The 13,813-nt window shown below is 33.7% G+C and overlaps 2 protein-coding genes across 2 annotated transcripts in view; both read left to right on the top strand.

Moving 5' to 3' along the window:
• Positions 1-1,942: 1,942 nt before the first annotated feature.
• On the top strand, positions 1,943-4,439 carry LOC106746660. Its single transcript, XM_014623456.1, has 5 exons — positions 1,943-1,992; positions 2,153-2,273; positions 3,413-3,558; positions 3,712-3,844; positions 4,386-4,439. Exons 1-5 carry the CDS (start codon positions 1,943-1,945, stop codon positions 4,437-4,439), a joined length of 504 nt encoding a protein of 167 aa, XP_014478942.1.
• A 5,058-nt stretch (positions 4,440-9,497) lies between these two features.
• Positions 9,498-13,813, top strand: part of LOC106746659 (odorant receptor 4-like) — a 12,826-nt gene continuing 8,510 nt past the window's right edge. Inside the window, exon 1 of the mRNA XM_014623455.1 lies at positions 9,498-9,562. Within this exon, the coding sequence (XP_014478941.1) occupies positions 9,498-9,562 (65 nt within the window). The remainder of the gene's footprint in view (positions 9,563-13,813) is intronic.

The following is a 13,813-nucleotide window of genomic DNA, read 5'->3' as shown; positions in this document are numbered from 1 at the left end:
TTTCCGTGCAAAATCGACCGTCCAATTGCCGATCTATTTTTCCTCTATAAAATATATGTGCGGTATTTCGTAGCACCTTGTGTTGCTATTATGTCAAATTAAGTAATTCACGGTGCAATTTCCGCTGAACTACGTTCGATCGATCGGTCGGCAGAAGGGAGTAAGCGAGGTCTTTTCGCCCCTCCGCTGGCAAATGGAATTCGGCGTTCATATCAAGATGATCTGCATCGAAACTGAACACTTCAGTCTGAACCGAATGCTCTTGCTCTCGATTGGCTTATGGCCGTATCAGCGATCGAAACTTGTTACGCTGCAACTGTTCTCCGTCTCAGCCATTCTGATAAGCTTCGTTGTGTTTCAAGTAAATTAATATTTTCAGTTTTCGTCACATGATAAGTCGCTTGTCATTACTACTCGCAGTTGCTTTAAGTTCTGACGAATATATTTATTTCAATCATTCAATATTGAATTTTTATGCATATTTTTATAGCAGATTAACTTCACTAACAATATAATACATAATAAACTTAAATTATTGCGTTGGTAAAAAAAAAGATCTGTTCAATTTTCTGTCTTCTTCAATTGCAAACTGACCGCCTTCTATGATATAACCTTATAAAAACTGTCAGAATGCTGGTAAACAATTTGTTTCCATCAAATGCAATCAAGATGAAAACCTTGCACATTTCTTATGGAAAAGTGAGTCCAGTCAGATTGTATTGTTCTGAGATATGTTGACATTTAGATTCTATGACTTCAAATCTTCATATTTCTTTATCCTTTGATTTTTTGTGATTGTGACAATGGAAACATTTTTTCAAATTCATAAAAACGATATCTCAGAACGGAGCAATTTGACTGTGGTCACTTTTCCATAAGAAACGCGCGGGGCTCTTCAATTCCCAAGTTGAACCAAATCTTCTATGTGACTGTGACTTAAAATATTATAATTATAAATATATTTTTATACACCTTCTCTCTCTCTTTCTTTCTCTTTCTCTCTCTCACTCACTCACTCACTCACTCACTCACTCAATCACTCAAATCCGTGTAGGAATGCAATAAATTGTGCACGTATAATTTAATATGTTTTTAATTTCTCAATTGATTGCAGCTCACATCGTTCATAACCATGGAATGTACACCTGAGCTTGTCATCAGAATTTTTTCCTCCGCGATATTTTTCTTTATATTTGTAGTTGAGTACAACTGCTTCTGGGCGAATAGCCAAACCGTAAGTCGAACAATAATTATATACCAGTCGCAATGTAAATAATTTCGATAAATAGGTTCCTACTCGGCGATTTCTTTTTGAACTTCCCGATACGAAACGGCATACATTGTGTCATTGATGCGGCAGATAGGATATCTAATAGAACAACTTCAACGGATATGTAATGAACTAAGAGACGAAAACGAATTCACCATCATAAAGAAGTACGGAAGCAGAGCAAAGTTTTACACAGTTGTACTTACGTGTAAGAGACAACGTGATTCAAACTCGGTTAAATACTTATAAATAGTAAAAAAATATTATGTTAAGAACAGTCCACTAAAATTTTGTCCTTAACATAAATTATTTTATTGTTTATTTATTCAATTTTAATAACTTGAAATAAATAAGTAATAATCAATAAGCATAAATATAAAGCGAATAAGCGTTCAATATTTTGCCAATATATAAAAGTAGCGAACAATACGGTTACTTCTTTTGAACATTCTTAAAGGGTTCAGCGCTAGCTGCATATTCGCCCTTCTTTCTATGCCAATTTGGCCACGCATTCTCAACATCGTCAGATCTGCGAATGAATCGAAGGCGCGTCGCACGACACAAATCATAACCGAATACTTCGTCGACCCTGATAAATATTTTTATTTAATTCTGCTACATATGGACGCATCCTGTTGCGTAGGAACTGCGGTGGTAATCGCGACGGGAACGATGTTGATGGCGTATATGAAACATATTTGTGGCATGTTCAGAATCGCCAGGTGAAGAGTAAAAAAAATGACGATAAAAATATGAATACAAGAATATTTTGTGCTTACTTTTATACACAAAATATAGAAAATTGTATTTGATGGATCATCATCATCACCTTGAAGAAGTTTAAAAAGAGACTATATAATTATAACGAATAATTGTTTGCAGTTATCGTATCGAGCAAGCATTACCAAACGACATTACACGAAAAATAAGTGTGAAGAATGAGACAACAATTTATAAGGAAATAATTTGCGCAGTGGACATTCATCGAAAGGCTATGAAGTTGGTACTTAGATAATAATACGATGCTCATAATAATTTTTTATCCCATTCTTTTAGATTTTCCGAATCTTTGATATCCGGCTTCGAAGGACTATTCATGTTTTTAATATTATTCGGTGTAATCTGTTTGAGTTGCAATCTATTTCGTGTGAGTCATTGATTCATCCCATGTGTACTATCAAATATGAACAAGATATCATTACATATGTAATATTTAAAATATCTTTAATATATCACACACACACACACACACACACACACACACACACACACACACACACACACACACACACACACACACACACACACACACACACACACACACACACACACACACACACACACACACACACACACACACACACACACACACACACACACACACACACACACACACACACACACACACACACACACACACACACACACACACACACACACACACACACACACACACACACACACACACACACACACACACACACACACACACACACACACACACACACACACACACACACACACACACACACACACACACACACACACACACACACACACACACACACACACACACACACACACACACACACACACACACACACACACACACACACACACACACACACACACACACACACACACACACACACACACACACACACACACACACACACACACACACACACACACACACACACACACACACACACACACACACACACACACACACACACACACACACACACACACACACACACACACACACACACACACACACACACACACACACACACACACACACACACACACACACACACACACACACACACACACACACACACACACACACACACACACACACACACACACACACGTACGCACGCACGCAAGCGCACACATAAATACCATGCATGAAAATAATGAAAGATTCGTATCTGAAATTGTATTAATTATAGTGTAGCACAATTTCAGAAAAGAAAAAAAAATGCTGCATGTGGATTATTCTCTTATTAATTTTTTTTATCTCTTAATTTGTATGTGAAATAAATTTTGTTTACATAAAATGCATTTGTGTGCACGTTTAATTGTCAGCTGTGCGTATTAAAATCGTCACCTCTCAGATCTTTCAAATTGTCTCAGATTTTTCAAATTGTGTCATTCGGCGGTAACACAGAGGAATTTTTATTACACTGTATATACTCAATTGCTATTTTCATGTATATGCTGTTGGGTAACTATTTCGGGCAGGAAATGATGGATCATAGTAATCATGTGTTCCTAACCATGTAAGAGATGTCTGCAAAATGCGACATGCAACAATACTAGTGGCGCGTCTCCTTGCCTTCATCAAATTATCGATTTGAAAGGACAAGAACGCACGCCTATAACGCTCCGATAACACATGTTGCCCGTTATATTAATTTCTCATTATTTTGTAGATACAACATCCAATGGTACATAACACCTTTACACATACAAAAAATAATATTGTTCATGTTGCAAAGAGGCAGCAAGACCTGCAGCATGAACATCGGTGGACTATTCATTGCATCCTTGGAAAATTTCTCGACGGTAGGAAATCTTTTATATATATTAAGATATACATATAGAAAAAAGTACTGTATCAATAAGTCAACAGCGCCATAATTAAAATAAATCTTTGATTTAACTTCCTAGTTAACGCCATATCCTCCATGAATTTGTTTCCTCGGGTTGCATCTTTCCCTGGAGAAATGAATTGAAATGTTCACGAAACGTCAAAAACAAATCCTTGAAGAACATGGCGCTAATTCGGAAGCCAAATCAAGTATTTATCCACGCTTACGCAAAAACTTTGAGGGAAAAAGTCAAAATAAATCTTCTAGATGCAATAACAATATTATTGAAACTATCTTAATAGCATAATACTAATAATAGAATAATAGACATCATACACATTATTTCAATAATTCAAACGTTAGTTCGATGATGTTCTTATTAAATCAATAGATTTATTTTAATTAAGATGCTATCAATCAAATCTATTGATACAACAATATTGTTTCCATGTGTACACATACAAAGCAAGCATTCTCGTAGAAACGACACAAAGATATTATACTTTTCGTTGCAGTTATTTAGCACGTCGATATCCTACTTTACCGTCCTGTATTCGACTCAGAAATGATCACGCAAGTATCTGTCATTTGTCGAAAAGTATAAGTTATGATACTAACGGTTCAAAACAATTACGTTTGTCCGCTTTCACGTTATTATTCGCGGCAAGTTACTCTCCGTCTGCGTCAATTTTTTGTTAAAAACAAATTATACAGCATGAATTTTGTAATTACGATTCTCTAGAGAATAATAAAAACAGTGGAGGACCTAACAGCACCTTTGTTACTAAATGACATATTAATCACATACTAAATGACATATGAATCACATATTTGAGTCAGATTCCGAGTTTCGTTGTCTGGACGATGAAATGTGAGATTCAGAAACATTAAAAAAAATAACTTTTAAAGAAAGTTTCGGCGAAGCTTCTGGTTACAATCTATAGTACATCACCAGAGATGATCCCTTTGCTGATACAGTAACACACAATATCAACCGGCTGATCGATCGTCCCGTCCAAATTCAGACGTGTGTACTTTACGAAAGCATGCAGTGGACTGAAGCGTCTGCGCAAAATTCGCGAAGAGAAGTACACCGTCTAATGAGAATATCTGTTCAATTTCTTTAGGTGTCTCATCGATCGCTTAATCGTTAATATATTACCCGACAATAATGTTAAATCGCGAATGTCCCAATTTCATGGTAGTGTTTCACGTATTTCTCCACGAAATTGCAATTTATACTAAGCAACATTGGAAAAAATGAAAACAATGATATGCCGTATCGATTGAGAGAGGAAATGAGCGAAATTTCACTTACATCTTTATGTACAAATGCATCTCAAAATTCGAGAGGAAATGATCTATGATCCATATGAGAATTTCAACATCAATCGGATTTTCTTGCTTGCTATCGGTTTATGGCCGTATCAGCGATCGAAATTTGCTCATTTCCAAAAAATCGTGATCCTCAGCATTTTGGCGAGCTTCATCACATTTCAGGTATAACGAATATATTTTTAATATTATTATATAATGCGTTATTTCGCACGTATCGTCTCTCTTCCTCTCTCTCTCTCTCTCTATATATGTGTGTGTGTGTGTGTGTGTGTGTGTGTGTGTGTGTGTGTGTGTGTGCGCGCGCGCGCGCGCGCGCGTGTGTGTGTGTGTGTGTGTAGCGATTATTCAATTCGGATTTAATTAATATAGTATAAAATTTTCTTAAGAGATACAATATAATTGATTTTCTACAGATTACAGCAGGACGTACCGACCGACGTTTCTCACAATGGTCAAACTTGTGTCTCTTACGAGCGCATACGCAACAATGAGACGCGCGAGACAACAGAACCGAGGAAAGGGACATTACGCTTGCGCAGTCTCCAATCGGGAAATTGTCACGATTGTCAGTTGATGAAAAATAAATGTCCATGTAATTTCATTCAGCGTCAAATCGATGACTGAACTGCCGACTCTTTTCTTGGCAAAATTGTTAAATTGTAAATGTGCTGGTTCCATGGTATTATTTCACGATATTTCCATAATGGTTCATTCACGGTGATATATTTCGCATTTTCTCTATTATACTGCATTTACGTGAAATTAGAGAGTTTTCGTTAAAATATATGCAAAGAAAGAGTGATGTCGGTATAATTTTATTATCGACACGAAAAAGAGGGATAAGCGCACCCTTCGCAGACTTTTCCGCGTGTAGACGTGACTCAGTGCTCATGTAGAAATGACCTGCCTCGATCGATACCAGCACTTTAACGTCAATCGGATTCTTTTGCTCTTGGTCGGCTTGTGGCCTTATCAGCAACAAAAAATTGTACGACTTCAGCAGATCTTTATCTTCAGCATTTTATCCAGCTTTGTCATATTTCAGGTAAAAGAATCACTTTAATTATATCATTACGTAAGTATAATAAACAACTGTATGGGTATTGTTTGTATCTAATGTTTACTACAGCATAATTTTGATATGATATTTTACATTTTTAATAATTATATATAATCATATTATGTTAAAAATCATATTATTTAAAAAAAGGCATAATATAATATGCATGTACAGGATGCTGACGCAAGCCGTGTCATCCGTCATATATTTATAGTTTAGGTCAATGTGAACAAAAAAGTTATCTACTACTTTGCAAACAAGTACGCAAAATTTCGAGTTATTAATTATTGCAAATGGCCATGTATAAAAGCTTTAATTAATAATTTAAAAATTTGCACATTACTTATTAAGTGGTAAAAGTTCTTTTTATTCCGGATGGTTTATAATCTACAAGTATATGTTTAAATATAGTTGTTGTGAACTTGGCGACAGGTTCATGATCTGAGGTTCAAGATTCAATGTACTGATGTCTGTCAGATGGTACGGCTTGTGTCAAACATCCTGTATAAAAAAATTTCTGCTATATCATAACTGTACATTTCTATTCTTACGTGTAGGAGAGCAATGCTCTAGTTATTTCAGAATTGTAATTTACTATATTGTAATAAAGATATCATTTTTTAAAAACACATTTAGCAATAAACTTGAACTCGCTTACAGCTTACAACATTCGTAACTACGAAATGCACACCCAATCTTGTCATCAAAGTTTTAACAAACGCATTTGTTTTCATCGGCTACACAACCTCGTACAACGCGTTCTTGTATAAAATTACATTAGTAAGTTGAGCATTTCTTGTATTTGTTTTCCAATAAACGTTTACGATTAATCCCGTGAGAACATCTGTAGAATCAACGTGGAATCGACTTTGTTACGTGGATTTTACGTCGATTGCACGTGAATGTTCTCATTGGAAATGAAGTTTCTAACATCACAACCATTCGGAACTTTGTAACAAGGAGGAGTAAAATATTATTGGCAAAACAGATGAAGTACTTATTGGAGGAGTTTCAACAAATTATTGTTGAATTACGGAATGAGAATGAAATCGCTATAATTGAAAAGTACGGATACAAAGGGAAACGTTTTACAATTATGCTTACACGTAAGACTAAATTGATTCAATTACTATATACGTTTCTATGTAAATTAAGTTGCAATCAACGCTGCAGAAATTTAATGATACATATTGGTATGACGTCAACCTGAGAAATTCCAAAAGTGGATTAGAATTCTCTTACGTCCCCTATTTACCACGTATTGACCTGAGATAAATGCGCACGATACTTTCATCGACAAAATTTTGCACACAAAAGTGTAATGAAACGTATGTGACGAATAGAGTATATATGTTATTAATACAATGATATTTCTAAAACATAGCATTTTACTCCACACTTATTGAAGAAACCAGAATACGATAACTTTTGATAGAGAAACAGTTCGTATACAATCCATGTATGGTTTTAGAAAGAAGGGTAGTATCCATAGTTGGCTCCCAACTCTCGGTCCAGTATTGCCAGAATATCCTAATGATAAGATTGGCCCAATGTTACGTATCAATGTCGATGCAATACTGGTCACCGATATCAGCCTAACGTTGCGTTAGGCAATTTACGTTAGCTAAGTGCGCTTGAATCAATGTCGCACAGTGATCAGATAGTAGCTTCTCACATGTGGTATCTTCGATGCGTCTATGCCGCTGACAAATTCCGAACGCGACGTGTTATTTTCCACAGGCGGTACCTACGGTGCCCAGGCAAGAATCAGTTAGAATAATTACAATCGGTTTGTTGTGATATTGCCAATCCAAGAATCAAACGTCCGATAGATAAGAGTTGACAAATTCTACCAAGGAAATAGTATAATTACTGATATATATATATAGTATAAAACTGTAAAATATATAAAACCGGTACATTCAAAGGAATTTAGTAATTCGACAAATTAAATAGAGGAATTTTCATGTAATTACTTTTTTTTAACATTCTCAGTGATTCTCATCTTATATATTATGGCTGTCCAACCATTATGGATGCGGGCCATCATTGTTTCCACGCTCATAAATGGATCACGAATGCATCGCCCCATGCAAATTATGACCGAGTACTTTGTCGATAAGGAAAAGTATCGCTATTTATTTTTGCTGCACATGAATGCAGCTTTTTGCGTAGGAGCATTAACGGCAGTCGCGATTGGAGCGATTTTATTAGAATACTTTAATTACATGTGCGGAATATTCAGAATCGCCAGGTAAATAATTAAATAAAAGAACGATAACAACTATTCAGATTTGAGTTTTCGGATTTCTCAATCGCCCAAACATTTCTCCCTCTCTCTCTCTCTCTCTCTCTCTATTTATTTATCTATCTATCTATCTATTTCTCTTTCTATTCTCTTTATCACGTTGAGATCTTAAATAGAATCGTGCGCGTTATCTGTAAAAAATTTAAATTAACAATTATAATTACTGAAAAATGATTATTTATAGTTATCGTATCGAGCATTCAATAGATATTAATTTTCATAAAAGTACTGATCGGATGAAAAGTACAATAATATGTAAAGACATTATCTGTGCCGTGGATATTCATTGCAAGGCTATAAAGTTCGTATTTATTCCACGATATTTATGTAATAACATATAATATTTTATTTAATTTGTGTAAGTTTTTTATTTATTTTGTGTAATAATAATAATAATGTTCATATTTTTAAAGGTTCATCACAGTTTTTATGTCCAATTTTGGAGTGTTTTTTTTCTTAACATTGATAGCTTTTCAAATATGCTTAAGCTTCAGTCTTTATCGAGTAAGTCGAATTATAAAAGTTTCATGTTTATAAGCGTAATTTTGAACGCGGATATTATCATATGTCATAGCGTCAAACTTACAATAAATTTAGAAATAGATAGATTCACTAACATCAAATATGTAATGTGAATTATCGAAGAATACAACTTCACATCATATTAATTCCTAATTCGTTCGTTTAATTAAAATAAGATATTTAATGCAAAATGTATTTTTTTTATTTATTTTATGTATTTTATTTTATACCAAAAAATTTTTCTATAAAATTTGTTTTCGTAAAACAGATATATCTGAAATACATTCTTCTAACAAATTTACCACAGCCGTAACGTAGTTATTTCAGATATTCTCCTCCAAGTACGATGTCGCCGGATTCTTGTTATATCTTGCGTACGCGGCTTGCATTCTTATACTCATGTTCCTAGTTAACTACATGGGACAAGAAGTTATAGATCACAATAATCATGTGTTCCTCACTGCGTAAGAGATTTTACATGATGCTCGTTTTTATATATTTTTACACGTATAATCAGAATAAAATAAATATTTTTACACGTATAATCAGAATAAAATAAATATTTTTACACGTATAATCAGAATAAAAATAAAAAAAGAAAAATTGACGTGGTTAATTAATATTTTTAATTAATATTCTTCCGTTAACGGCAATCTTATTAATCAATTCAATTCGTTCAACTTTTTATCAATTTTATAAATTTATTAATAAAATTATCAATCTCTATCTTAATCATATTTTCATAGATACAATATTCGTTGGTACATAGCACCGTTACATGTACAAAAAATAATACTGCTGCTATTACAAAAAGGCTCTAAACTTCTTACCATGAATATTAGTGGTCTATTTATAGCGTCTCTAGAGTCCTTCGCCTCGGTAAAAAATAAATCGTTTATTAGGATATGTTCAACATTGCATTATACCTAAAACAATATGACACAAAAAATTTATTCTTACAGATGATGAGTACAGCTATGTCTTATTTCACCGTCTTGTGTTCCACGCAACAAAAAAGCAATGATCTATCGCATAGCATCACATCGGAATATAATAGCAAAGCGTAAAAAAATGTCTCACATTTATTTAACTTAGGACGAAAAGTCACCAATTATAATATACCTGTTTCTATAAAAGATCTTAGCACTGTTCACGATAAAAGAAGAAAAAGAATAAAATTAATTGCATTTGTAACCTATTTCATAGGTCTTCGACTGAATAACACATGATTTGAACAAAGTGTGCACATGAGTTTCTGGTCAATAATATAAATTATACTTAACTCAAATCGTATGATTTCATACTCGTCTTTAACAACACGACTTTAACAACAGTATAATTTATTGTCTTTCTAAATATTCTTAGTAATCGGTTACGTAGGTTCCCTGATTCTGCAACTGTGGTCTCTGATGTAACCTCCATCTTAATATTACTAAAGGAGACACGTCCATATTAGAAGTCCATATCGCACGAGGTTTGATGCAAACGAATACTTTGTCAATTCAGAAAAGTGTATATACTTCATTATGCTGCACATGTTCGTTGCCGTTTATATAGAGTATATAAAGATAGAGTTACGTCATTCGGAACTGGAATAACGCTTCTTTTATACGGAATGTTTAAAATCGGCCCAGTAAACCCCAACTAATAGTCACAATATTCAGATTGCAGTTTTGCATCCAAAGATAGCTTAAAAGAGAAATGTATCCTAAACTGTCAATCAGTGTATCTCTACCTCTAAGTCTGGACATATTTGTGCTTCAACCCTTTGCAGTTCTGTGTCGAACCGCGACGTCACGTTTTATTTTAAATAATACTAAAAACTAATATTTATATTTTAATATACGATATCCAATAAACATATTATATACGTCACGTTTTATTTTAAATAATACTAAAAACTAATTTTTATACTTTAATATACGATATTCAATAAACATATTATAATAAATATGACGTTGCAAAGAAATAATATGTCTAACCAAATATCATCAAATCTTGAATCAAGTCAAGTTTGCCTTCAGAAATTGGTAAAGCTTCGTTGTAACATATGATACAATATACTTTAGCGATGATTTCACAGGTGATACGAGGCAGATAGCAAGGAAGGCCGACCAACTTTTCCCGGAATATTTGAACGTGCGTCACGTACGACTGTACACACTACAATGAAGCACGTGAAACAACGGAGCCGAAAAAAGAGACAACCACGCTTGCGCGAAGGCAACGATCACAAAATTATCTTATGCGTGTCATTTCAGGAAAAAGAAACGTTCGTCGAAGTACCTCCGGCATTAATGTTATTGTATAATTATCGTTTTGCCGAAATTGTTCGATAGCGAATATCCTCCGACTTCACAATGACATTTTGCATAATTCTACGTGGGATAAAACTGAACAATTTTCGTTATATACACGAGAGAAGAAAAACAATTGCATGTTTTATAGGTTACTATAAAGGGGAGAAAATAAGCAAATATTGGCCGGCATCTGCGCGTTTAAATGTGTCCCGGTGCTCATAGAACAATGATCTCTTGGCATAAGGACTTAAGAATCAATCGGATTCTTTTAATCGTAGTTGGCTTATGGCCTTACCAGGGAAGGAAAGTCGCACGACTTCTAAATGTCTTATGTGCTGGTATATTGACGAGCTTTCTTCTGGCACAGGTAAAACTTTAAAAATGTTAATAAATAACATGTTAAATAAACAAATTACGATTTTAGAATAAAAATCAAAATTAGATAAACAAGCCTATAAAAGCTGAGCGCTGGAAGTAAGTGCGCAAAAAAAAAATTTCCAACATGTAGAGTTTATAAAAATTGCATTTAAAACAAGGTTGCATTTACAGATGTTTCGGTCTTATTTTTTCAATGTAAAAAGAAACACAAATTATCTTATATAATGCATGAAGAATAAGTAATTATATTAGAGCAAATCCATATAACAACTTTGTTACTCGAATCAAGACCCATAACTTCAATTTTGCAAGAGCTTTCTTTAATAACTCAAATAGCACAAGATACTTTTCAGAATCACCTCGAATATGTTCGAAATATCCTGGGACGTATTCTAAGATGTCCTGAGCACAACCAGAATGATTACCGGACGTTTTTTACTACCTAGCAAATTTATTATTTGTAGTTAACAGTATTAGTGACGACAGATTGTACTCCCAGCTTTGTCATCAAAGTCTTCTCTGTTGCATTAATTTTTATATGCTACTTGATATTATATAATTCATTTCACATTAACGCTCAACATGTAAGTGGTTCTCTATATTCGTATAAATAGACATCCTTATTAAACAAATCGCTGCTTACCGTATAAATAAACATTCTTATTAAACAAATCATTGCTTACCGTGATAATTTCAAAAAAGTGGGAGTAAGAAAAAACATAAAATACTGTTCGTACGACAGATTATACGATTATTTGAGCAACTCTGGCATGATTACAAAGAGCTAAAAGACGAGAACGAAATTGCCATTATTAAAAAATATGTGTTCAAGGCAAAACGTTACACGAGCGGAATTACATGTAAGATCGATTGGTCAAAACTTGTTAATCGTTTGAAAATTCAAATAATAAAAAGACTTGAAATTATACAATTACTTTCACGCACAAATACAAAACAGTGAAATAATAAGAAGATGATTAAATTTAGAATATTCAACAATTCAGTATTTCTTTAAGTCGTAAAATGTTACAGATTATATAACTGCCTTTTTAAATATTCTTAGTGCTTGGTAGCATGTTCCTTATTACTGCTCAACCAATCTGGCCGCGGTTCTACCACGTCTTTTCTGTTAGAAATGAGACCCATCGACGTTACAAGGAGCGGATCGCGACTGAATACTTTATCAATTCAGAAAAATATAACTATTTAATTCCGCTGCACATGTTTGCAGCCTTTTGTGTGGGAGTATTTACGACGCTCGGTACTGGAACAACATTTCTTGTATTTATCGAATATATTTGTGCAATGTTTAGCATCGCTAGGTAAGAAATGGTTAGAGCAATGTGAAAATGTATACGTATTCTCTTCTATTTAAATAGAAAATAGACTTTCACCTGTAAAAGTTTCGGTAAACCAAACTATAACGATAAAATATTTAGTTACCGCATGGAACGAGCAATAGATAACAATTTTCAACAGAAAGTTGGCTGGGAGAAACAGCAATCCAATGGCATAATTTTTGCTGTGGACGTTCATCGGAAAGCGATCAAGTTGGTGTTTTATTGTTAATAATTAAAAGTAATATATGTCATCATGTTTTTCTATTTTTTGAAGGTATACCGAATATTTTGTCGGAACTTTTGAATATACCTTTTTTTTTATGGTACTTACTTTAGTGAGTTCCTTGAGCCTCAATCTGTATCAAGTGAGTTTACTCGCGTTCACAAATATATCCTTGAATAAACGATATTATATCCCGTGATATCTAAAGAATAATAAATAAAAATAAATCAAAGATGTAATTTCAATAAGGTAACTCTCCTAATTATGAGACATTTAAGGTTAGAGTAACTTTCGTTTACAAGCATTCGACGATCGAATGTTAAAAGTAACTAGGAACATCAACTAGGAACATCAATCAGGATGTCAACAAAAATCACCATGATTTCTTAATCAGAATTATTTAATATCAAGTTAATTGATTCTATATAAAAAATAACAATTATAATATAAAAATAAATAATAATATTAGAAATA

This window comes from Dinoponera quadriceps, unplaced genomic scaffold (assembly GCF_001313825.1).
Source record: "Dinoponera quadriceps isolate SergipeBrazil2010 unplaced genomic scaffold, ASM131382v1 scaffold1565, whole genome shotgun sequence".
Classification (NCBI taxonomy): Eukaryota; Metazoa; Arthropoda; class Insecta; order Hymenoptera; family Formicidae; genus Dinoponera; species Dinoponera quadriceps.
This window is presented reverse-complemented; position numbering and strand designations above follow the sequence as displayed.